Raw genomic sequence first — 27,014 nt, forward strand, 5'->3', positions numbered from 1 at the left:
AAAATATCTCTACAAAATGTCTGTAACACTCTCACGCATTACCCACATTCAAAATAAATGAAAGGCAAAATGATATTTAAAGCAATCTGTTTAAAAATTATTAAAGGTTATTTGGGCATGCTCTCTGCGGAACAGTTTTGGCTCCATCGGGGCCCCCTGAAAGGGTGGGGCTCTGGGCCAGAGCCCACTTTGCCCATGCCGTCTCTGTTCCTTGCGCATGTGGTAATCAACACTACAGTAGTTTCTTTGGGTTCTAGATCATGGACAGATCTGGAGTATTATACTCAGTTTGGAGGTTGAGTTTGACTGCCTCTTGGGAACAGAGCTTATCTGTTAAGAGTGCTTTAACTCCAAAATAGCCAGCCTTCCTCTTTATTCAATAAAAGCAGTTAAAAAACAGCAGGTGTGTAACATACTTTCATAAAGAGTTGGATCCCAAAGTTGTTTTACAGATGCATTCATTGTGAGCCTCTGCCCTGGCCTAGTATCTACATTGACTGTTGAAATGGTATTTTTTTTCACAAACTCAGTGAAGCTTGCACTTGATTGGGCCATGTATTAAGTAGAAAAATATGTATTGTACATAAAGAAAAATCCCCTTTCACCTCCACAAAGAAAACATAGTAGAGAATAAAGCCCCATAATGAATCAAATGAGTTAAAAATTGTTTAAATCTGAACCAGGATGGAACATTTTAAAACTGTAAAAAAGAGTGTCTTTTTGGAAAACTAGTGACAGCACATCTAAGCTAGACTTCAATAAATAACATTTGGGAAGGAATATATGTTGAGGTTTAGCTTTTGCAGTGTGTGAACAAGTTGATCGAGGATCACAAAAGGAGGTCATAGGCTTGTATCCTGCGGCAGCTCGTTACACTTTCCAGGAAATCTGCCATGCAAAATAAGCTTTTGTTTCAGGTGGCTCAACCTTTAGCTGTCTGTAGCTTCAAAAGAGGGAGTGTGGCCCCTTTTGTTCAAACCACAGTATGGGCTCCGAAGAAATTAGGCTTACAGTCAATGAAACTGGGCGTGGGGCGGTCTCTAATAAGAAATGCGGAGGTGCTTGGCCTTTAGTAGCTCACGACGATTTTCACTGATCAGAAGTAGCTCTCGCTACAGAAAAGGTTGGAGACCCCTGATCTATATAGTCGGAGGTTGCCCACTACTGACACCTTAATGTCAAATGTAGCAAGACAAACAACATCAGGCAGAACCGTGAACATAACTTAGAATAGGGGTCTCCAACCTTTTCTGTTTTGAGAGCTACTTTTGATCATTGAAAATCTTTGTGTGCCACTCAAGGCTCAAAAACTAGTGCATTGTTACCAGATACCCCCTTGCCCCGCTTCACTGACTAAGCCTAATGTCCATCAAGCTAGGTACTAAGGTTTGATCAAAATACTTTGACTTGGGGCACTATGATCGAGCTGTCATGTGTCTCAGTAAGAGTGCGGTCTTTGGAGATGCATGAACATGTGTGTGTATGAATGGGATAAATTTGTATGGGTGACTGAGAGCCTGTGTCGTATGTACTTGCAGCACAGCACATACCTTTCGCCATATGTGGCACCATTTATGTATAACACAAACATACCATTTAAAAAAAATATATATATTTGGGAGAAATTTAAAGTGCAGAAAAACGTTCTGCAAAAATGTCCATATGCGCATCATTTTTCTGGAATTTAATCTACTCTCACTTAACCTCTTCAGCGCGGCGCGGATTTCCGCGCCACGCTGAAGATTCCGTGCGCGGGCGGGGCCATGACGGAACGGTTCCGTCATGCGCACAGCGCAACCGACGTGCATGACGGAACCGTTCCGTCATGCGCGTCGAAGGGGTTAAAAAAACGGGTGTATTTTTCAGTTATATTTATGGCACTGGAAGCAAGAGAGCTGCTGTTTGAAAATGCAACACTTTGAAATGGGAGAAAATTAGTCTGTTAGTGGTATAGGATCAATCACGGATACCCTCCCTTTGATTACGTTTCTCTCCCCTCTAACGTCTATTCACCATAATGTGTAGTACACACCGGTATACAGGGATATGTAGTTCGAAAAATGGAGGGAAGGAAACTTTAGAACTTCTTAAGACATATGACAAGGGACAAATCTGAAATTTTGAAGAACTGCAAAAAAGCCCAGAGGGCCAAAACCTGAAAGATTTAGATAAACAACTCCGTTAATGGGCAACACACCCAAACATTACACATGGAACGAATTCCATTTGATAAATAGATTACCGCATTAGAAAGTTTTAAGGGAGCGATTTTTAACTCATACAAACGGCTAACATAAATAAAACATCAGACAGGAACCACAAAGTAGTGGGGCATTAGAGGTAATGGGGAGAGACAGAAAAAAATGGGAGTGTTTAGAGATACACATCACATGACAAATGGACTCTTCTACATAGGAAGTCATCTGTAAAGGCAAAGTTCTGGTGCCCAACACTGGACAGGCTGAAAAGTGTGTACCTCTCCAACTCAGGGAAGTGTTGGAGGCATTGTGAAGGAAGAGGTGATGCACAATTCATATGGCGGGAATGCCCCAAACTAAAGACTTACTGGTCAGATGTGCTCCATACTGTTAGAGCCAAAATAGGTTGTTGCATCCCCTTGCGCCAGAGTACAATTGTCTATGGCCTTAAACCAAAAAGATGGGACTACCTTTGCGATCTTGAATTGAAGTTTGAATTCCAGCAACTGGTAACTGCTAAACTGAATATTGTGAGGAACTGAAAGAAGGTAGCCACGCCCACCTTTAGATGTGGCTCTGAAGAGCCTGGAACACCATGGCGATTGATGGAATGTCAACTGCCTGGTAAGAAGCAGAGATAACTTTTAGCCCTTTGACGAACAACTAATTTGGAAAAGGACTGCAGAGAATTTCATTGACACCTTGTCTAAGGGTACTAGGACTGCTGATACAATAGGATATAATCTAGATTTTTGTCCTTTATCAACATTAAGCTCATTCAAGCAAATGTTATAGGGGCCGATCTGGCCGATGAAATTGGATGGACTAGTATTTCTGGTTCTTACGAGGGGATGAACAGCAGAAGTGGTGTAGTTTTTATTTTTCAGACACGGCTACAATTTCACAACGGTACTGACAATTTACGGATGTCTGTATAACATTGAAAAAGTGTTAGTCACCCTCTGTAACACTCTTTGGTGGATACCCTACCCATTCAGCACATTTAAAATATACTCAGGCACCAGACTAGATCTGTAAGATTTAAACAGCATTTTTCCACATGTCGGTCGGTGGCACAGTGCTGCTCCACACATTGACTTCATTCCACTCTAGAAGTGACAATTGAGCCACATACAAGTACCAGTCCTGTGCTTCAACATCAGTTTCTTACTTGAATCCGTCTGCTTGCTCAGACAAAGGAGCCTAACAATAAGGGGTACAGTTTCAGATGGTGAGGAATCTGGTTACATACAGTATCCACCAGAAAGAGTTATCAAAGATAGTTAACTTATTCTTCTGATGGATGCTTCTAACTGCAGATTCCCACCTTTTGAATTGATACCAAAGCAGTGATGGATCTTTAGGATAGGTCAAACCAAAAAGGCCAACAGGACCGCACTGTCAAAATACCCTTCCCGTCAAACTTGACTGTTAAGGGAGTAGTGCTTTGTGAACATGTACATTTATGCCCACATTGTGGTCTGACAGATGTCAAGGACAGGTACTCCACATGCCACTGCAATGATAGCAGCCTTGGCCCCGGTGGAATGTAATGTAATGTAATGTAAGTGCCAATTTGTATCGCGTGGCAATCGCTCCAAGGAGCATCTAGGCGCCCAGAAAGGACCACCAGATGTTAGGTAGTCCCTATGCTTACTTGACCGAGAACCCGAATTACACTAGGCTTCTGGCAGTTATATCTTGGAGATTAAAGATCCAGGTTTTTAGATGTTTACGGAAGTCTATTTCTTTATCCAGTAATCTCAACCGGGGGGGAAGAGTATTCCATGCTTTTGCTCCCAGTACCGCCAGGGATTTGCCCCCTCGAGTTTTGAGTCTGAAACTCGGGACGGTAAGCAGGTTGGCCGTTGAAGAACGCAGTGCTCTGGTTGGACAGAATCTGCTGAATTTTTTCCTCAGATAGGACGGGCCTAGGTTGTGAACAGCTCTAAAAGTAATTAACAGTACTTTAAACAAAACCCTTTTTGTAATGGGCAGCCAATGTAATGCCTTGAGGGCTTTGGTTGCAGATGATCTTTTCGGCCATTTTAGAACCAGCCTCGCTGCTGCATGTTGCACCATCTGAAGTTTGTGTGTGACAACTTTATTTGTACCAGCATAGAGGCTGTTGCAGTAATCGATGCGCGATGTTACAAGTGCAACCGTAACTGTTTTCCTTGCTTCAAGGGGCAAAAGATCAAAGAACTTTCTCAGTCCCTTTATTACCCCAAAGCACATGCCTGCCACTCTAGCTGCTTGTTGTCTAAAAGACAGGTCAGAGTCAAAATGCACCCCCAGATTACGGGCCGAGTTGGTTGTATGAGGTGGTATTTCAGCTTTTTCTGGCCACCATAATCGTGGGGTGAACTCATTTTTTGGGCCTATAGGCATGATCTCTGTTTTACCTGTGTTGCATTTCAGGTGATTTAGGCGCATCCATTCAAAGGTGGCCGTTAGGCAACCTTTGAGCTTATCCTCCCAGGCTTGGTTATCCTTATCCATTACCAGGATAAGTTGTGTGTCATCGGCATAGGCTATAGCGTCTATGCCAAATGACGATATCAGTTTTATCAGGGGTGCAGTATAAATATTAAACAGGGTCGGGCTCAGGCTCGAACCCTGCGGAACTCCCGTCAACAGCGCTTTTTCACTGGAGCAGAATTCCCCCAGGGTCACCACTTGCCTCCTGTCACTTAAAAAGTTTCTTATCCACTCAAGCACTGTCCCTGTGACACCAGATGTTATTAACCGGTCTAATAGGATGGCATGTGAGACCGTGTCGAAGGCCGCCGATAGGTCTAATAAAATCAGGACGGCCTTCTTGCCTTGGTCTAGGGCTGAGCGGATAGTTTCTGTAGTGAACAGGAGGGCCGATTCGGTGGAATGTTGGGCCCTGAAACCTGCCTGGTTGGGGTGCCATACATCACTATCTTCCAAGAAACGAGTAAGTTGTTTATTTACAATTGACTCTGTGACTTTGCACAGAGCCGGAAGTAGTGAGATGGGTCGTAGGTTCGACAATGTGGTGGGGTCAGGGAGTTGTTTTTTTTGCAGTGGTTTCACCGCTGCCAGTTTCCACTCTGGGGGGACTTTGGCTGTGGACAGTGAGGTGTTGACAATGGCATTTATTATTGGATTGGCAATGTCCACAATGAGGTGTAAAAGTCTAACTGGGCATGGATCGAAAGGGGGATCCGGATTTTGTTGCCAGAATTCCTCTTTTGGTATCCTCCAGGCTAACTGGAAGGAAAGTTGTCAACTGCGTGGCTCCTTGCCTCACTATATGAATGGGCACTAGTTTAATCAGAAAGCAGCTTCTTGGCCATTGCGGAGCTTAAAGCGGAGGACTATCCAACTTGACAGTTCTTTTCTGCACTGCCTTATCTTTCTGTGCCCGAGAGAACCCCACAAAAAGCTGGTCGTCCATCCAATGGTCTTTGGTGCAATCGATGTAAAAGCTCAAAGCTCTTCTAGGGTTCAACTAATGAAGTCTTTGCTCTTTCGAAGGGTAGGAAGGAACTAAGAACAGTTGCAAATTGAAGGATTGCCCAAAGTGAAGAGTCACAACTTTTGGCAAACGTGCTCCTTTAATCCTCAATACCCCTTTATCTGGAAGAAAAGGTGGCGTAAGGCGGCTGCACCAAGAGAGCTTGGAGTTCACTCATGCGACAAGCCAAAATTACTGCGACTAGGAACACAGGAGTCAGGAGAGGAAGTGAACAGCTGTGCACTCGTTAGAAGCGAGTACATGAGGAATGCAAGGACCAAATTGAGATCCCACCCTGGCATCACAAAGAGTTTGGGGAACCATATATGTCAAACCTTTGAGAAACCTCATCCCAATGGGTGATTCGAACAAGGATGGCTGGTCCGGCAAATGTAAAAAGACTGACAGGGCCAATTAATCACCTTCAACAGAACCCACTGCAAGTCTATGCTGGGCGAGAGATAAAGCAAACAAGACATACAACATTCTGATCTGTAACCACTGTTCCCTCCAAGGTGGCTGCAGGGGCATGGGCAGCTGCATACATTGCATTTATCCTGGATGCAGGGGGCACAGTGGAGCGTGCATTACAAAGGAGACACCTTGAAGTGCTAAGTAAAGTAATTGGGCACTAAACAAAAAAGGTTGCAGCAATCTGAAAATCAATAATTTGGATCTGTGGATGGGGTGATCTCTATCACATTCCACACGATTTATCTTTGTGTTCCAATTTATAAGCAGTTAAAGTATACAAAGGGTGGTTCATAATTCTCACTGTATATAAACAGAGAAGTCTGCCCAGAATTTGCGGATGCCTTTCTACTTTATTGCACACTACAGTGAGATTTCCATTTCTTTTTATCTGTGTTGTGCCATTAAACCTGAATGTTTCATTATAATGAAAGCTACTATTCTTAGTCTAACCACTTCAAAAATACAAAATAATGTTAACTTTAGACACACAAATACACATATAATGAATGTACAAATCCTACAACCTATAATTAATGTTTGTGTGAGATCTGGTAAGCAGCAGGTGTACAATTGCACACAGTTCAGAGGTGTGCACACCTGCATTTTGCACTCTTACCCGAAATTTACACAAGATTTTCCTTTGGGAGTGCAACCCCATATCACAAGCAGTTTGCACCACAGCTGTAATCCCAGTTGAGGTGCAAATGAACATATGCACCTGAAACAGGATTTGCGGCTCAATGGTATTCAGGGCCAGAGTGAAGTAATGACAAAAAGATCATAAGTGTGAATATGTAACTGCATAAAAAAGCAAGCAAGACTTGGAATAAGTAAGAAAGTGACCATATCCATGTTCAGGATCGGAGAAAGAAGACAGATGATCAGAAGGGCGATGACTCTTGACAAATGTTTGTCTGCAGGGTCCACCCTCCACCGAATCCTTATGGAGCCATAAAGTGTTTACAGGTAGTATATACTTAGGGAAATCCGCAGTGTATGGTTTGTACTTGTAAGCATGTGTCAGAACACCACAACTTCATAGTAGACTATAGAGTGGTAAATCATCACTTGCAATTCAGGGATTATAAGGAACTTGATCCTGAAGAAAGCATATTGAACATGTGTTGCATTTGATAGGGCTGAAACATGCCGACCTTTGATGTTTTTGGTCATCATACCGCCTAGCAATATCGTCCTATAAGTGTTTTTAACTATGCCAAAGGTATCCTTAATACATTAATTACCTACTTTAACCTGAGAAACCTACAGGCAATTTTAACTGCAGCTCTCGCCATAACAAGTCACATCTCGCCATAATAAGTGCTCCACCTTCCACAGCCAATCATCAAGGTAGGGGAATACTGGGATGAAGGTGAGCAGTGACCACCGCCATCACTTTCGTGAAAACCCTACGGGCATTGATGAGACCAAAGGGGAGCACAGCAAACTAAATATGCTCCTGTCAAACCATGAACCACAAGTCGCACAGATGGGCCCGCAGGACAGGTATATGGAAGCAGGCATCCTGCAGAACCAACGCCGCCATCTAGTCTTCAGGGTTTGGGGTAGACAAGACCTGGGCCAGGGTGAGCAGCTTGAATTTATCCTACCAGAGGAAGGCGTTGGAAAGGCCCAAGTCTTAAAATATAACAAAGGCCTCGTCCTCCTTTGGCACCAGAAAGTAGCAGGTATAGAAACCACGACCTATTTCTGGTGCAAGCACTCTCTGGATAGCCACTTTGACCAAAGGGCCTGCACTTCATGTCGTAAGGTGTACAAGATGGTCCTTAATCAGTCATTCCTGGGACAGTGGAAGGTGCAGCGAAGTGGCTAGGAAGGTCAGGGTGCAACCCTTCTCACCAATGTGCAGGACCCACCAGTACAATTTGTTTTTTATAGCACGGTTTGGCCCAGGTCCCTAGAAAGGTTTAAGTTTGTGCCTAATAAAAAGGAAGGAGTGTCACATGGTTACATTAGGCCCGGGAAGAAACACCATTTTACTGGTTCTGCCATCTTTTCTTAAACACGACATCTGACACACATTCGTGCAAGAGCAGGATAATACTCTTCGATCTCAGCTATGCTTACATTTCCACTTCATAGGCACACTATCAAATACCTTGAACATTCTGTAAAAAGGGCTAAGTTCATTATGCAAAATGTTGTTCTTTGTTATTGGTCGTTCAGCGACAGAGTTATCACAATAGAATAAACAATAGCGTCCTGACTGGGGCTTCGCGATGACAACATGGACGATGTTGATTATATACACACAACATCAGTCCTTTGTTTAGACAGAGGAGAATTCTGCTACCACTAAGAGGTCACCCACATTCTGGAATCCCAGCCCAGCTGATTCGGGTTAACAGAGGGATGCTGCCTAGCTCTCCACAAAGACAGGGAGCCTGATGACTCTTACCCACTGGTAATGGGGAGCTAGATCACCCCTAAAGGGATTTGGCAGGTTTACCCCCTCCCTAGGCACATTAGGTTAGGAAGCGCTAGGTAGGAGTACCGTATATTACAGTACTTGTATGCAAGCATGTATTTTCTGTAATTAGAGAAACGGTTTTACTTTTTATCTTTTTCACCATTCTCGTAACGCTGATCACATTGTTCCGTTTCCTTCTGTTGATCATTGAAGCGCAAGTATTTTACTCAAAATCATAATGCTTCAATAAATACTGAAACGCTTTACTGTGCATTTCTTGTGTATCTCTTTGCGTATGCATAAGTAACTAAGTGAAAGGGTTCTAGATCTGTAACCACGATTTCCTTGGGGAGTCAGTGTTGTCATGTTCGGAGTTTGCACATCCATTTTTTACCTTGTCAGGTTAGGGGGTACAGATGGTGCACTGGTAGCTAGCAGGACTTAGGCCAACATATCCGGAAGGTGTGTGTGGAGTCAGTCTCACGCAGTTCTGATTTTTATGTTGTCCAAAAAATGAACAGTTTTACTTGGGAAAGTGTAAACCGTACGACAGGACGAGCTCAATACTGGTTTGCCCCAGCTGGAGTACTTCAGTCAGAAGGTTGGTTTTGACCTCTAAGGTAGGAAGCTGGAGGTCAAAAGCTTTGCCCGCTCTCTGCATGACCATCGCAAAAGAAGCAGTGTCCTCAGTGGCAGGGACTGGTGGGGCTATCAAACCAGCATCATGAGAAGTGTCAAGTCTTCTGCCATCTTGACGATCATCATAACCGTTGTCTTCATGGTAGGGTTGGTCAATTTCATCCACTGCATCATAATCATGGTCGGAATTAATCCCAAACAATAAATGCAGTGTATGGGATCTTCCTTGCGTCAGTTTGACAGAAAGTGTGTCAAAGGGCAGAATGGTGTAGTTTGGTGGAAACCGGTCTTGCCCTGTTGGAGTACGGAACTGACAATGTATGCTGCATCCTCCGGCATTGCTGAAGTCAGCACTGCTGTCCCATATGGCCTTTGGGGTTTACTGACATGCAGTCACTGGGGGCTTTAGAATCATCACTCTACGCCAGGCACCACAAACAAACTGGAGGAGTGTTTAAAATCTGTTTTGGTAAGAGGCCTTTTGATTGTAGACTGTGAAATTTGTGACTTCAAGGGTCTCGAAGAGAGGTAGCTTGAGACCCACGTCTGGTGGCGTGGAAAGAAATGAATAGACATCCACATGCTGGAGTGGCGCACACATAGGCTCCGCACGTCATTTCCAGTGCATAACAGTCACTGCGGAGTCACACAGCTCCACCTACCGCGCGCAGAAGTAATGCTGAAAACGTTTTGAGATCCAGTCTGACACTTGGGGAATATTTCAAAGGGGAGGAATCAGCAGTTAGAAGTCTCTTTAAGAAGTTCCGGATACACTCTCCTTGCCTAATTCGGAGCCATCAGGATGACTTGTGCCTGGGAGTTTCTGATCTTCAGAACTCCGGGTATGAGCGATAGTGCCAGAAAAAGAAACAGGAGTCTAGTGTCCCACTCCATCCAGAAAGTGTCTGAGAGACATCTTTCCTGTGAAATACATTGCTCAAAAGGTTTGACAATGCACATTTTCTGTGGTAGAGAAAAGGTCTATCCAAGGTTCTCCCCATTGCTGGCAGATGCCATGTACCACTTCAGAGTAAAGCCACTATTCGTGATCCTCCAGGCACCGCCAGCTGAGTGTGTGCCCTGGCATTAAAATATCCGGCCAGGTAGTTTACGGTGCTCCTGTCAGCACCACTGACCTTGCCATACCATGTTTCTTGCAGATCACATAGCAAAGCACCATCACTGAGAAACGGAACCAGCCCCCCTTTGACGGGAGGTAGGAAGGCTTTCAGCATCAGACAAATGGCATGCAACTCCAACAAGTTCATGTCAAGACAGGTCTCTGCAAGAGTCCACAGTCCTGATCTCTCAGAGTACTTCCCCATCCCAGCAGTGACGCATCGGTCACTACTGTCAACTCTGGTTGGAGGCAAGGAGTGTGTAACCAGTCAAATTATGATTAAGCCACAGCTGCAGGTCCTGTGCAGTCTCCTCTGAAACTTGGATGGAACCTGACAGGTTCCCCTTGTGCTAGGCCCACAGAGACTTCAGGTTCCACTGCAGAGCCTGCATATGCCACCTGGTGACTATAAGAAAGCAGGAGGGCTTGAGGCCCAGAAGCTCCAAAGCCACTCTAACTGATACCCAGAACCAAGGATGAAACATCAGGATCATAGCCCTGCACTGGTTCTGATCGAGGGAAGGTCCGAAACTGCATCGTATCTAGGATGGTTCCAATAAAAATAAGCCAATGGGAAGATGTCCGGTGTTACTTCGGCATGTTGATAGGGCCCACGTAACAAAGTCCAGAGGTTCGGCATCATCAGGAGGTGGTCTACAACTGACTGTGGTGAGCATGCTTTCAACAGCCAGTCATCAAGGTAGAAAACACGAATCCCCAACCTTTGAAGTGGACTGCAACCATCCCCATCATTATTGTGAACACTCGAATGGCACTGGTGAGGCCTAGGGAAAGATTGGCAAATTGAAAATGCTCCTGGCCCACCTCAAACCACAAGTAGCGTCTCTGGGACTGCAGGACGGCTCAAACCACAAGTAGCGTCTCTGGGACTGCAGGACGGGTACATGAAAGTACGTGCCCTGCAGGTGCAAACCCACCATCCAGTCACCTGGATCCAGGTCAGACAGAAGCTGGGCCAACGCAAGCATCTTTAACGGAGGCGTTCAGAGTGCAAGTAAATAGTGGAATTAACAGCCAGTTCCTATTTCTGGGATGGGGAGCCTCTCTACCACTTCTTTGGCGAAAAGCAAAGCCTTGTTAAGCAATCTGAAGGACCCACCTGTTGGAGGTTATATTTTATCAACCTTGGAGAAAATGTCTGCTCCGTCCGGAGCGAGATGTGAAGGTATTCCGGTGGTGCTAGCACTTTGATGAATGTGTGACTATAAGGCAGCACCAACCGCCTGATCCGCATGTTGCCTAATAATAAAAAGCAGTAGAAAATCTACTGAGGACACAGTGAAGACAGGGGAGCACATTAGGCCTCACGTCAGTGCATGGAGTGCATGCACCCTATAGAAGCAGGGACACTGAGCAGTAGATAAATAGCCCTGACAAAGGCCCCAGACCCACGTGGGCTCCTAGCGAGGGCCAATACATGTTGGCACTTTGGAAGGGGTACAACTGAACAATCATTCAGAAAAGCCCAAACTTTTCACGTTTTTATTCATGCCCCAGGTACCCTCCAAATAAAACATTGTTTGGGTATACCTGAATGTATTTTTACTATCACTCATCTGGTTCCCTGCATGACCAGTACTTGCTTTATAACTCCCATTACATCTATGGTTGAGTCCGTCCGAGTAGTACCATCTTATCCGGGTGTAGATAGAAGCCTATGATGAGGCATGTCACAATAAGTGAGTAAGGCGTCTACTCCAATATCTTTGGATATTCCATCACCCAGAGATAAAGGGGAGGGAGACCATCAAATACTTTTGGAACCCTATTTCTTTTTTCCCCTTTTTATAAAAGGCCTGAAATCCCAACAGGAATTCACGTGGCAGCGGTTACTCTTGGATAAAGAAATACTCCATGATTCCAGGTGGTAGTTTTAGTTATATTTATTTTGCTGTCTGGTATTTGCAGCAAAGTAAAGTGCAATTAGAGACTCTCAACAGCTGACATGTTTCGCCCTTACATGGTCACCGACAGCAGAGCTTCCTCAAGGCTTTCATAGAAATAACTCCAATTCTTACAGTTCCAACAAAAGGGTAGAAATTTCTTGTAGCACAAAAATCGTTCAACAATGACAATTAGTTTGCGGTCTGTGCTGCAGCATCTGTCTTGGTAAAATCCGCAAGTAAAGTTTACTTGGCAACCGGCCTGTTAACCAGCAGGCTTACACAAGGCTTAGGCTATGTGCCCATTAGGGTGTCAATCAGGGCTTCATTGAATGGCAGCAAAGGTTGAGAGATTTTCTGTCCTAGTTGCAAAAAGTCTGTCAATGCGTTAATTTTGACTTCCAAACTTGCCCGCTGCAAATCTAATACCTCTGCTGCATGTCTCATTACCACAACAAAAGAGACACTCCACCGTCGATGGCCCTTGGAGTAGAGCACAGCTAGAGTCCAGGAAGGTGCCCAACCCACTAGCCTCCTGCAAGTTCATATGCACATTTTCATCATCATGGTTGGGGGGGGGGGGGGGGGGGGAGTAATCCCCACGGTCTACATAATCATCTTGAAAGGCTAGCTGACTTTGATCAGAGTCAGAACGAAAGTGTTGGAGTGTCTGGGTGTGGCTCCGAGACAGAGGCATGGTTCTGTCCAAGTTAGATTAGACAGGGGGTGGGTGTAACAGTAAACAAACTATGTAGGGGCAGGAATTAATTCAGCTCAGAGCCAGCTAGGCCTATGGGGACAGGGGCTTCCTCTAGCACGTGGGGGCCAGTGTCTATGTCAGAGACTGGTTTGGGTTTCAGTTTTACATTGGAAGTCAGCTCTTGTGACAGAGCGAAACCAGAGACTGAGGCATCAGGCACAGACAACATGGGGGGGGGGCGATTCTGCAGTAACACAACTGGAGGACTCTGCAGATTGTTGTAGCCCAAAGACAAAGCAGAGGGAGCTTGAAGAGTGCCGAATATAAACAGTTTGGCTTCTGTAAAGGCCTCAATCTGTTGCGACCTTGCCAATTGCCCCGGAAACTCTAGGTGCATCAGGATCAGTTGCAGAATCGGCTTCTCTGTAGCCGACTGAGAGGGAGACTGACACCCAGACGTCCTCATGACAATCTGCGAATGGAACAAATTCCGCTTAGCCTTCTTGTGCTTTCACTTTGACTTACAGGAAGATTTGGACTGAAACAAGGATCCATCTTGGAAATGGGTAGGCTCCCTCTACTTTGAGCGGGACTTCCCTACCTTCTTTTGGTGTTTGTTGAGGCCTTCATGTTCCTGGATCACTTTCAGATTCATAAGGGCACAATCCTCGCAGGACTTCTAGTCGTACTCTAAACCCAAACATCAGAGGGACAGATCATGAGGACCTATCACACTCATCAGTTTGCAACAGTACCAAAAAGGCTTACACCGCAGGTTTAGAAGGAACATAGTTGGCGTGCACATTGAAAAAAAAAAAAAGCAGAGTTTCTAATTTAAAAAAAAAAAAACTTGGCAACTGACGAGGAAAAATTGGTAGTGAGCTTTGGACTTGTGTATGAAGGCACTGTATGAAAGGAAGCGATGTTGACACACAAGGGTTTCGCTTACAGGCACCTCCATGGTCACTTCCAGGATGGAACTATGTTAGGGTGAAGCCGCACAGCGCCACCTACCAGGTATAACAGCAATGTTGTTTAAATCTTCGGGATCCAGTCTGGCACCATGGAATAGTGAGGAATCTGCAGTTAGAAGTATCCATACGAAAAAGGTGTTTATAAAATACTTTAAAAAAGCTAATCCTGTACATTGACACAGAAGCAAAAATTAAATGCTCTAGAAAAAACACTTTCTGTGAAAATGTAGGTAAAGGACAGCGAGCCCTTAGGACTTAAAAAGAGCCTTATAATTTTGTGACTGGCCTAGTCCAATTTTGAATTCTACTGGTTGACATATAAAATAAATTGTTTATTTTATTTTTTAAGTTTCCAGTATCTTGCGTAAAGGTGGGGCTATTCAATGTTCATGAACTTTAATGATGATGCCATGATGGAGAAGGTGTTCTGCACCTAAAACGGAGGATGCAGCTTTGTGGACAGCACCAAAAGGTGCAACTGACCACAATATTGCATCATACACTAGTCCTGCGTACATGTTTCCCATTTTCCAGTGCATCAGGGTGAATTCCATGATCTACTTCGAAATTGAAGATTCTCCTTTTCCTACAGAACCACATTACTTGTTCAGTTGCCTCAAGAGGTAAGACAAACTTTAAAAGATAGCAGGTTCAAACTCTACTGCAGATCATAGTTACACTGAAGACTTAGAAAGCAAATCAGGAAGCACTCTGTTGGTAAAGTACAATTATTAATTCCGTGTGTTTAAAAAAAAAAAAAACACACACACACACAAACACAAGGACTATCCAGATCTAAGGCAGGAAGGCCTGTCTAATTGTAGCACTTATTCATATAATCTAGCTGTACGGTACACAAAAATAGTTCACCTTTCAATATCTCTTCGAGCAAAAAAAGTTTTTGATTTTATTAAAACTTGACCACTCGTGTGTACTGTGGCATTATAATTTCCCTAAATCACAAGCCAAGCAACTCTGTATGGCAAGCCACCATCTTGGTCTAGACGAAAAATATCCCCATCACAAACCATAAACACATGACCATAGCTTACAAATTTTAAGTCTAATTCATCCACACAAGTTCTAGATATATTGGTTAGCAATATCAACACTTATGAACTCCATGCCTGATTCTAATCTCAATTAGGTATCGATTTCCGTCGACTTTACTAATGACTATACTGACTTGGATGTATTGTGACCAAAACTGAGAGCTGTGTAGTATGTATAACAATCAATCAGAAGGAGCCGGATTTACTAGAAATTGGCTTTTTCAAAACAATATTGCTATGTATATTGCTCACCACACGAACATGGAGCTGATTGCATCATCACGGCTTTTTTAATGCATGGTTGCACAAGGTGCCAAAGGGATCTTTTAACTTAAATTATTTGGTTCTGTGCTCCATTTTTATAATTGTGCTTGCATTCTTTTTGTCCCATCCAGATCAGATTTAAAATTCTAATATGTTAATTCTTTTCAATTTATACATAATTTGGAAATATTAATATGTCTAATGTATGTTTTGATTTTATATGAATTTGTTGTTCTTAACCTCATCAATTGTGGGTTTGAATTAGGGTTCTTATTGAATGGGCTACATTTGTGTTTTTTTTTTTTTAAATAAAATTGTGATTTGATAGATTGCGATTTGTTTTTACTGATTTTGTACATATTGAAATCATGTAGGCATAGTCTAAAGGTTTTATTATTATCTTCAGCCCTAAAGATGTTTGCGGCAACAAAAACGTTAGCTAGAAGGGCTCTTTTTGGAATGGAAAACAATGGATTGATCAACAACATTGAGACGCCTCATCTCTGTTTTCCTCTTCTTGAACACATGGACGTCCCAACATAGTGCGCCCCAATTTACTTTCTAGGTTTGTATTTCTGCTTTGGAAGCAGTACCAAAAGCAGGAGATACTGTTAAGGATTGCACCAATATGAGCTTAGGGATGGATTTGGATGTGCTGTACCGTTATTTGCCATGCTGCTTAGTAAACTATTGACTTACTCTGAATACTTATTCAAGTTTTAAAAGCATAGGTAGAAATCCAATGAAGCAGTTTATAAGGACACCAAAGAAGTATGGACCTTGCCTTGCATAGGAAAAAAATAAAATGTTCAGTAATAATTGCTGTAGGACACAAATGCAAAGCTGGTACCCGTCTATAATTTCAGGTTGAAAACTTCACAGTATGCCCCATTGCATTTTTTTCTTAAAATGAAGGAAGGATTGGAGGTCAGAGTGGCTAAGCGTAAGAAGCTAACCTAGCGGGACAGCAATGGAACAAAATCAAGCAATTTTTGGTTAGAAATAAAGCTGGGATTAAGACACATGTGGCGGTTCCAAACTCAACTTATCCACAAGACTAACTTATATCTGTACCCAGATAGGCCACAACCACATCTGGGCACACATTTGATTTAGCAGGTGTGCACAACTTTGTTTTTACCAGCTTACAAAACTTTTCTAGCCCAGGGTCAGGTTCATGAAAGTTTGAAAAAGACAATAGGAGGATATAGAAGCAATCAGAAATACTGTGAAAAAACAGAACTTAAAGTATAATTGCTTTTGCCTAGCATTCACAGATCTAATGGGGAGACTGTAAAAATAGTCACTGTGTGACGGGACTTCTATTGGCTTGAGAGCAAAAGATTGAAAGCTCACTGGCTTTTCGACAGATATACTCTTTGGACCTAGGGGGAATGCAGATAGATATTTTAAATTAAGTGCTTACCATTGGCTCTCTGACGGAGAATCTATGGCATAAAAAGACTATTTCAGTGTCACCACTTAAAACGCCGACACGATAATGGAATATAGTATTTTCTTTTCCACTAAATATAACAGATTTTGCAAAGTTTGAGAGAAAAGTCCACAAAAGTGCTTTTTTAATAGGTAAAAGTTGGGATAGCACCAACTGTAGTTTTACATTGAAATGGATGAACAAAGTTCTGCTGCGTATAATTTGCATTTGTATTTTACAGATGAGACATAGCAACTGAGACATCCCACACTGTAGAAAGATATTGATCTTTTCAATCTTAATACAATTAATGTGTGGTGGGTAGGTTCAGACTGAGGATTATTAACAAACCAAAATGTTAATAAAAAAAAAAACATCCTCCATTATAAAAATTGCATATATGTAAAACCAAGACATTACCTGGTGAACGTACTCATCCATGCTAGAAGGCATATCAAAGTTTACTACTATTTTTACATTGACCAAATCAAGGCCTCGTCCAAGTACTCCTGTGCTCACTACAACTTCATATTCTCCTTGCAGCAGCCCCTGTATAAAATGAAATACAGTTAAGATATGTGTTTTAGAAGTCAGACATTAGTCATGGACGTTTGTTTTTATGTTCATTAATGCAGTAGTTAACCGTTTCTTTCTCTAGTTTTGCAAAGTTCAGACCATCACTTAACTCAATGTACAATCATTTTTCTTTGCTCCCCCTCCACCACCCACACAAAAAACGCAAATAAGGCGTACTAATTACTATTGAATGCTTCAAGCTCTGCTACAATGTGAGCAGATATTAAGTTTTAAAATTTAAGCTATTTGAAAAAATATTTGTTCATGTTTAGCAAACAGCCAAATTCGGCTTAACATGGACCTCTCGATTTAAAAACACAATGTGCCAAACATGTAAAGGTAGATGTCTAAACCTACATTCCTACAGCACATATGATTCATCCTAAATACAAGGGAGATTGAGGATGCCACAGGAGACATCAAATAGCGGGTTTGGCAGTCTTGCAACATAAAGCTCCAATTATGGCTGGCTCACTGTACACCCTCCAGCAACCTATTTGGTTGATCAAGCAAAACTCACAAATCAGCTTATACGAGCTGCACACTAAAGTCTCCTTTTCATTCACACCTAAGGTCAAGCAGGCATAACATCTAGACCTATCGCACACAGTTCTTTACTAGCCACAATACTTTCAAACAAGTGGACTTGACAATCCCTTGGTTAATGGATCCTTCAGGTTAAGCTGCGGACAAACATGTGGTCTTGATTGAGGTTGACATTAATGGAACAGGATACCAAACGTTTGATGGGAAGCACATGAAGGACATAGTGTTAGCAAGTAACCTGAAATACCTGTGTTTATGACCTCAATCATAACTATCTGCTACAGATGGTTAATTGTTCTTATACAATCATTAATAAAGAGAAATTTAACAAAAAAAATGTGATTGGCGCATCAGCCAAAATATTAGAGAGCTCTTAGATAATCAAGAAAACTATCATCGCGTGACATGTACGATAGTCCTCTGGGGATACAATATCCTGCACAAACCTAATTTCTCTTATTCTACAGATGAAAGTCACCCTTGAAAGCTGAAGCTACATGCGAAGTGTCAAAGGATTTGGAAAATCAAAAACAAATGATTAAAAAAAATTAAACTTTAAAATCTGAGCAAAGGGTAAATAAATAATAAATGTAAATGAAAGTAACACCAGGCAGAATACTTCGCAAGCTGGAGAGGTGTTTAATACAGGACCCAGGTTGTTCTCTATTAGAGAATATGGAACGTCATAGCATACATGAAATGCTATCTCCAATCTAAAGTCCTTAGTGGAGTCTATCCCATTCTAGGCATTTTCCTACTTATGTTATTCACCAGGGGTTCCAAATCCTGTGCAGGTTTGAAAACAAATCTTTGCAAAACACATTCCATACAGTGTTCAAGTGTGTGCTATTAAACCACACACTGTACTTCAACCGGAGAAAGTTACAGGTATGTGCTGGGTAAAGACTAGAAGAGAGCTTGTTCTAGAAGTAATGTTAATTGAGGGACGTGGGGTATGTTCAGATGATGGTTTTTGGCTCAGATTTTAATCAAACTGTATTACCACAAACCCAGAATAAACCCACACAATGTCAACAATTTACTTAGATGAGGTTTTTGGGCAACAACATCAGTAAACAAGCATTGGCATAGCCAATAGGTCCCGCCTTTGGGACCTTATACGTTTTTAGCCATGCAACAGTTGATGTTATTGCACCGAGGATATTGTGCAGCATAACTAAATACTTATAAAGTCCCAAAGCGAGACCTATTGGCTATGCAAATGCTTGTTTAAATGTGCTCCCTGGTAGACTGTGTCAAGTTTATTCCAGGCTCATGTTGAGGGAATACTGGAAAAACACATTCTCCCTTAGAGTGTGTCCCTGAAAGGCAGCTTAAAATTAACATACATATAAAGATTTATTTTTTTAAAAGCCCTAGGATGCGACCAGTGTTGGCTGCGCCATAGCACATTCTTTATGGGGCAAAAAGCAACAACTATTAATAAGGTATACTACCTATTTGAATTAATTTTGCGCCTTATGTTTATACCAAAAGATTTTTTAATTTGAATTTGTTAATTGTAAAACATTATTTTTGCCCAAATGTTTTCAAACTTTTGCTTCATTGCAATATGTGTATTCCACAATAACATTATTTAATAACAATGCAAAAAATCCAAGCAAATTATACAAATGATGAGGATAATAATAATAAATTCATTTCTTGGTCTACGCCCAATGCATTTCGGGACGACCTAGTCCCCTTGTCAGGGGCAATATCTATGAAAAAAACATGTGTGTGTTTAATTAGCATGCTACGCATATTTGTGTTCAATTCACACAGCACTGTAAAAGTCAGTCCATCTCTTTAACACTGCCGTCCACCTGTGGTGTATAGTAAACCACGAGTATATGTTCTGACAATACCACTTCAAAAGCCAATACCAAAATCACCGAATCCTAGGGCCCACCACCTAAACACTGTGTGGTGCGCTTACGTGAATTAGGGTAGAGCAGTCCTGAAGTTATTCAGCCTGTTAAACCAAATGAGAATATGAATAACCGAGTTCCATATTCAGTTTCTATTTCATCAACAACCGGATTACTAGTAGATCACATCATACGTTGAATATGCAGTTTTCTGAGGATACATTAACGCCACACCGTCAAATTCTTCAAAATTGCTATCCGATACCAGTATAACTCTCGTATGTCTTGAGCCACCTAATCTGTAACTATATAAATGTCTTTAACACCACAAAACCACAAGCGCTTGCTAGCAACGTAATTCGAGACTTAAGGTCTTCCTTACCCTTATAGAAACTCTGTCACCAGCTGATTAAACCGCCAATCTGTCAGTAACCTTTGTTACCGAAACGGACTAAATGTCTGCGTTCAGCAATTATCGCGAGATTACGCTGCAAAGGTGCAGCGTTTAACCGCCGCCATATTGGAAAGTCTAATGATAGACGTGATTCCATCAAAATTAGTACAATTCGTCTGAGTAGATGTCAATGTTTTAAGTTTCAGTAAGCAAATTCAATAATTCTGTCACGAGATTCTTCATAGATATGTATATTCATAGAACACCAAACCATCGCTGATGCACATGCAATTAACTGAAACCCCGGTACCGAGAGTTCTCACGAGATTACGCGGCGATGTGACACTACGCCGCCGCCATCTTGAAATGTCTGATCAGGATTGAATAAATATCAGTATTATGCATTCAACATAATATTTACTATAGTCACAGAACTGTGATTACAATTAACTTATTACAATGAATAGATGTTCTGACATACAGAAATTGGAAATAGGATGTTTGAATTGGATGTTTGAATTGAAATGAGAGACAATCAACTGAGCACACGAGTATTTAAAAAACCAACAGACAAACAGTGGGTTACCTTTTCAAAGTTTCCATCCATTTACATTAGTGAGAAATCTCCCGTACTCACAATTTTTAAGAACCAGACGAATTACATCAGACACGAACACTTGTGAAGTAACTATGGATACACAAGTCAACAACTTCATAGAAAGAGGATATCCCATTGAATTGTTAACGACTCATAAACAAAAAGCTTTATCCAAAACACAAGACGCTTTATTATTAAAACAACCCAGCAAGGATGATCAGAAGATGGTTTTTATCTCAAAATATTCAACCGTCTCGAAAGAAATCAAGAAAGTGATTTTGAATCGATGGGAACTGTTAGAAGGGGAAGAAGACTTTCATGGACTTCTCAGAGAAAAACCATTATTCGCATTTACTAGATCTAAGAATCTAAAAGAAATACTCTCTAAAACAACATCAACAACCATGGCTAACTTCAAAGGCACCACCAAATGCCATAATTGTATTCATTGTAATAATATTATATTCGGTGATACATTGACTCACCCACGAACAGGTGAACACATTAAACTTAAACATTCGGCAGATTGTAATTCTAGTTACAGTGTATATAGCATCAAATGTCCCTGTGGATTATTATACGTAGGGAGAACAGAAAGAAAATTGAAAATTAGATTAACAGAACATAAAAGTACCATCAGGAACAAAAACCAAAACTCAAGTATAGCTAAACATTGGGTAGAAATGAGACATAGCATAGCCCAACTAAAATGCCAGATAATAGAACAAGTACCTAAACAGGAAGGGGTTGATAACGCAAAAAGACTTCTACAACGAGAAGCTTTTTGGATAAAAAGGTTAAATTCCTTGATACCGTTAGGGCTGAATTATAAATTTGAGATGTCTTGTTTTTTATAAATTGACATGGTTAGTTATTATGTCAAACATCATCTTGTTATATATTTTCAATTTCTGTATGTCAGAACATCTATACGTTGTAATAAGTTCATTGTAATCACAGTTCTGTGACTATAGTAACAATTATGTTGAATGCATAATACTGATATTTATTCAATCATGATCAGACATTTCAAGATGGCGGCGGCATAGTGTCACATCGCCGCGTAATCTCGTGAGAACTCTCAGTACCGGGGTTTCAGTTAATTGCATGTGCATCAGCGATGGTTTGGTGTTCTATGAATATACATATCTATGAAGAATCTCGTGACAGAATTATTGAATTTGCTTACTGAAACTTAAAACATTGACATCTACTCAGACGAATTGTACTAATATTGATGGAACCACGTCTATCATTAGACTTTCCAATATAGCGGCGGTTAAACACTGCACCTTTGCAGCGTAATCTCGAGATAATTGCTGAACGCAGACATTTAGTCAGTTTCGGTAACGAAGGTTACTGACAGATTGGCGGTTTAATCAGCTGGTGACAGAGTTTCTATACGGGTAAGGAAGACCTTAAGTCTCGAATTACATTGCTAGCAAGCGCTTGGGGTTTTGTGGTGTTAAGGACATTTATATCGTTACAGATTAGGTGGCTCAAGACATACAAGAGTTATACTCGTATCGGATAGCAATTTTGAAGAATTTGACGGTGTGGCGTTAATGTATCCTCAGAAAACTGCATATTCAAGGTATGATGTGATCTACTGGTAATCCGGTTGTTGATGAAATATAAACTGAATATGGTACTCGGTCATTCATATTCTCATTTGGTTTAACAGGCTGAATAACCTCAGGACTGCTCTACGCTAATTCACGTAAGCGCACCACACAGTGTTTAGGTGGTGGGCACTAGGATTCGGTGATTTTGGTATTGGCTTTTGAAGTGGTATTGTCAGAACATATACCCATGGTTTACTATACACCACAGGTGGACGGCAGTGTTAAAGAGACGGACTGACTTTTACAGTGCTGTGTGAATTGAACACAAACATGCATAGCATGCTAATTAAACACACACGTTTTTTTTTTCACAGATATTTCCCCTGACGAAGGGACTAGGTCGTCCCGAAATACATTGGGCGAAGACCAAGAAATTAATTTATTATTATCATCATCATCATCATCATTTGTATAATTTGCTTGGATTTTTTGCATTGTTATTAAATAATGTTATTGTGGAATACACATATTGCAATGAAGCAAAAGTTTGAAAACGTTTGGGCAAAAATAATGTGTTCCAATTAACAAATTCAAATTAAAAAATATTTTGGTATAAACATAAGGCGCAAAATTAATTCAAATAGGTAGTATATCTAATTAATGGCTGTGCTTGCTCATGTTCAGGTCATATCAACCTGGCCCTCAAATCAGTGTTCACGTGCTTGGCAGGCATTAGATGAGCAATGCACGCTGAATGATGAAAGATTGAGTTGACATAAAAAATAACAGTGAAAGCGATATAATCTTTAAAGAGAAGGTAGTGCTGGACTTTTTCTACATTTTTGCAAAAAGCAACAAGCAAGGTGAGGGGGCGACAACTGTGGAAGCAACAATAAAACAGTGGGTGTATGTGCATACAAGGATGGTTGGAAGGGAGGCAGCAACATGGAGAGGTGGGGGGGTGGGAGGGGAAGAAGCAACATGGGCATAAAAAGTACCTGAATCACAGCAGAAGCAACAGAGACACTAATTTAATAAGAATCAATCTGTGCTTGGTACATGTGCCAGACAAGAGACAGGAAGTGACACCTGGCCTGCACTGTCCAATTAGGAGGCAGCAAAGAAGAAGTGAAACAGATGCCACCTAACGGTAGGAAATGGGAGGGCTCGAGGCCCTTTTTGTAAACTATAGTGTCCCCCTAAAATCTTGCTTTTTCCAGTCTTTAGTGCCATGCTTACTAGTGCTGTGGTCTTCCCCCGATTCAGGCCTGAGATGAACGCTGACATCCCTTCTATGTCCCCTGCATAAAAGTGTTAAAGAAACAACCATATCTAGCACAGAAAGAGGTAGCAAATGCTCTTAGCAAAACCTATACAAAATCGTAGTTTATGTTGACCATGAGGAATATATACTGAACAGCCTATTTCCTGTTAAAACTTATATTTATATCATTTTCCAAATGCCCGTGCAGCTGGACATTTTTCCTGCGGCAGAGTTACTGACTTCCCCATTTTCATTTGATCAAATCGTGCATTTTTTCTCTAACTATTTCAAAGACATCCAAGAGGTGAAAGATTATACGTTATGCTTTGCAATTAGCACTTTCGGAGTGTTTAGAACTATGGACCGTTTGGGAACAAACGGGCCCTTGTGCTGGTTGTCTCTTGCATTTGCAGCACGCACTGGGCTAATCTCCTCCCCTACCACGCAGCAGACGGATTTACAGTGCTTTCATGTACGGATTTCGTTGTTTTTTTTTTTTATTATAAATAATACTGTTTAGGTATATGTCTAAATGGGGAGAAGCAGTGCAGCAAAACGAATGGGTGCACATGCTCAGCGAAAACCTGAGCAGTCTTTAAAAAAAAAAAAGAATTCTACGGCTAAATGAATATTTGTATAAAAGGCCAAATATACAAAATGCCTGATGGCCGAAAGCATTCATTAAAACTAACTAGAACAAAGAAAACAGCACCAACAAAGCTCACCTCTATATTCGTTAATACTTGCGCCTTCCATGCTACAGCATGGCCGCTGAGTAGTAAACCAAGTACAGAGGGCAAACTGTCCCAGCCTTAACCTCCAAGGATGGAGGGAAAAAAGCAGTTTCTAGAAATGTGAAATTTAAAGAAAGACAGCCACATGGCCTTGTAAGAGGAAAGGAAAATGGTTCTCTTGACATGTGCTGCGTGGTCAAGCAACACTTCATACAGCTGGGTTCAGTCAGAAGGCGAACGAGATCTGTTTAGGGGTAAAACATGTTTCTGAGTTTTTCTTGTAGAGGTAAACAGTCAATTTATCAATCAACAGCCCATGCCGCACACTGCAGATCCCAGCTTAAGGGTCTAACCATATCCTAAACTGGCCTTCAGATTACCTGTGATCAAGTAGCGGGCTGGCAGGGCCAGAGAAACGAGCTACTTCATAGGCCATGGGAATAATTCACTGAAATGTAAGCAAAAATAATGACTTTCATTCAGTGCGTTTCTATTCCTTTACTGAGAGTGTGCAGACAGAGTTGAGCGGAAGCAAATTGGCCACTTGCAATTTAAGGGTCATTATCCCTTCCCAAAGCAACAGTACTAAACAATAAATTATAGGAAAGAACAAAAAAAGAATTAATCTCGACATTCATTAGAGGTTTTTAGACGGTCGTTGGTACTAATTACTTTAATTTCTCCTCAGCAATTCGTTATGGAAAATAGCGAAAGTTGTCCTTTGTCACATCCTGTGATTTTTGGCAAATCACTTAATCTCCCTGTGCCTACTATAAATGAATGTGCCCCTAACTGGTGCTCATGAAAAGCGATGGTGTAGATGATTAAGTGCCAGTGCTGAGCACCGGAAACCACTGGCACAAATTAAGCACTGATCCTACTGTGTAAGGTACCACAGGGATAACCTTGCGCGTATTATGCTGATTGAAGTCAATTCATTGTTCTGCAGCTTTAAATATCACAGAAAGTCTTGGTCTAGCAAATTAAAACCCAGGGCTGGGAAGATGGAAACACGGAGACGGGATTCACCAGTGGAAGAGGCACATGTACAGAAATTATTAGGGAGATATACACAGTTTTTCATGGTTTTATTTCCAAATGCAAACCTGCAGGGATGCAATGAGAAAAAAACCGAACTGGGCCCGATACGCATAGGATAAAGAAGATTCCTGCATATACATTCAATAGCTTTAATACTGGCCCTTTCAAACCCTTTGATGTGGGAGCTGCCACCTTTTGTTGCGGCTCGGGCAAAGGTTAATGAGGCCCAAGGCCATGATTCTAAGATTTCTCAATTTCCCCCTTGTCAGCCACGACTAATTCAATGGGCCCTGTTATTTGTTTGTATTATGGCGTTTGCGGCTTTGCTTTTCGAATTATGTGTGCATGACCGCAATTACCAAAATGTACAGGGAAATGGAACACAGTGGACCTTTCACACACCACGTGAAACAGCTCCAGCGCGGTCACAAAATATCGAACACACTCTTATGGGGATTTTACGGCATCTCTGAACACCTGACATAAGACAGCTTAAAAGTGACCCATATTAACAGCAAGAAGTTACCCTTCAGAGGTCATCACATTGCATTTCGGTGCTTGTAGTTTTATTTCTGCTGCCTACAGCTGCAGCAGCTCCCTGAATGAAAGGAGGTGAAAAACAGGCTCGCTTAAGTTGGTTGAAAGAATATCTCATACTGTGATTTAATGACAGAACGTAAAGAGGGTGTATTTCCCTGTTGGCTTACCCTGGAGTCTGGAATAACAAGCGCGCGGCAAAAGTGAAAGCAACCCTAGATTCAAACAAGCAAATGGTCGACCGGGAGTCGGGGTGGGGGAGGGAATTGAAGCGCGGACAGAGGCACGCAAGGCTTAAGGAGCCTGGACAGAAACCCACATGGCGGCTGCGCGCGCGCACATGCACACAAGATTGAGGCCAGGAAAAGCCTCTGGTAGCACTTTTAAAAGCCTGTTTACTAAATTTCTCGCAGAGCAGCGCATGAGCTGGCTCAGCGAGACGTAAAAAGCATGGCTATCCTGCACATTTGACACCAAACAATGCTTTGTGAAGGTGCGTAAAGTTCCACACTGCAGCTGTAGTCTGTACTTGTGAAGTAGTCTTTAACAGCGATAAGAGCCAGCATCGAGACTCATGAGCTGCTATACCAAAAGGTCATAAAAGCCAGAATACAGTTTCCATCACAGCACAGTTGTCAAAGTATACAATGAGCTTCCCAAACAGCACCTTGCTTAAATAATGAAAAAACAACACAGCTAGATACATGCTTATGCCATGCTCTCCTAGGTAATTAAAAAGTTGAATCTGTGCAGATATGACATACAAGTAAACAAAGAGATACATCGGTTTGATTATGAACTGTGGTTTACTGATGCAAAACATTTAATTTAATCATAAAAGAGTCTACCACACAAAAAAATAAAAATAAAATAACCTGAAGAATACGTGTTCGTTCGCTTTGAGTTTTTTCTGAATGGATCGAGACGCACTGCAGCTCTGTGATTTTGTGAACAGCATCACTCAGAAGATCAGCTCCAAGCCTGCAGTCCACAAACACCAAAACAGGTGGCTGGAAGAGCTTTGCATCCTGAAAAACACAATTTTATTGAGCGGCATTAAAAAAACTGTGCGAGGAAGAAAATGGTGGACAATGTCTCTGCTACGTTAGGGTTTTGACGATGGGAGGCAGTAGATTCAATTCCTAGGACACTAGAGATCCATACTAAATACAAATCTGCTGCACTTAAAACAGCAACAGTTCCCCTTCTC

General features: G+C 41.7%; 1 protein-coding gene across 1 annotated transcript in view; it reads right to left on the reverse strand.

Moving 5' to 3' along the window:
* Nucleotides 1-27,014, reverse strand: part of DDX59 (DEAD-box helicase 59) — a 104,267-nt gene that overhangs the window by 24,052 nt on the left and 53,201 nt on the right. The window contains exons 5-6 of the mRNA XM_085601463.1: nt 26,680-26,832; nt 17,099-17,227 (exon numbers count right to left, since the gene is read on the reverse strand). Coding sequence (XP_085457589.1) covers nt 17,099-17,227; nt 26,680-26,832 — 282 coding nt within the window. The remainder of the gene's footprint in view (nt 1-17,098; nt 17,228-26,679; nt 26,833-27,014) is intronic.

The sequence above is a fragment of the Triturus cristatus genome, chromosome 4_2 (genome assembly GCF_964204655.1).
Source record: "Triturus cristatus chromosome 4_2, aTriCri1.1, whole genome shotgun sequence".
Lineage (NCBI taxonomy): Eukaryota > Metazoa > Chordata > Amphibia > Caudata > Salamandridae > Triturus > Triturus cristatus.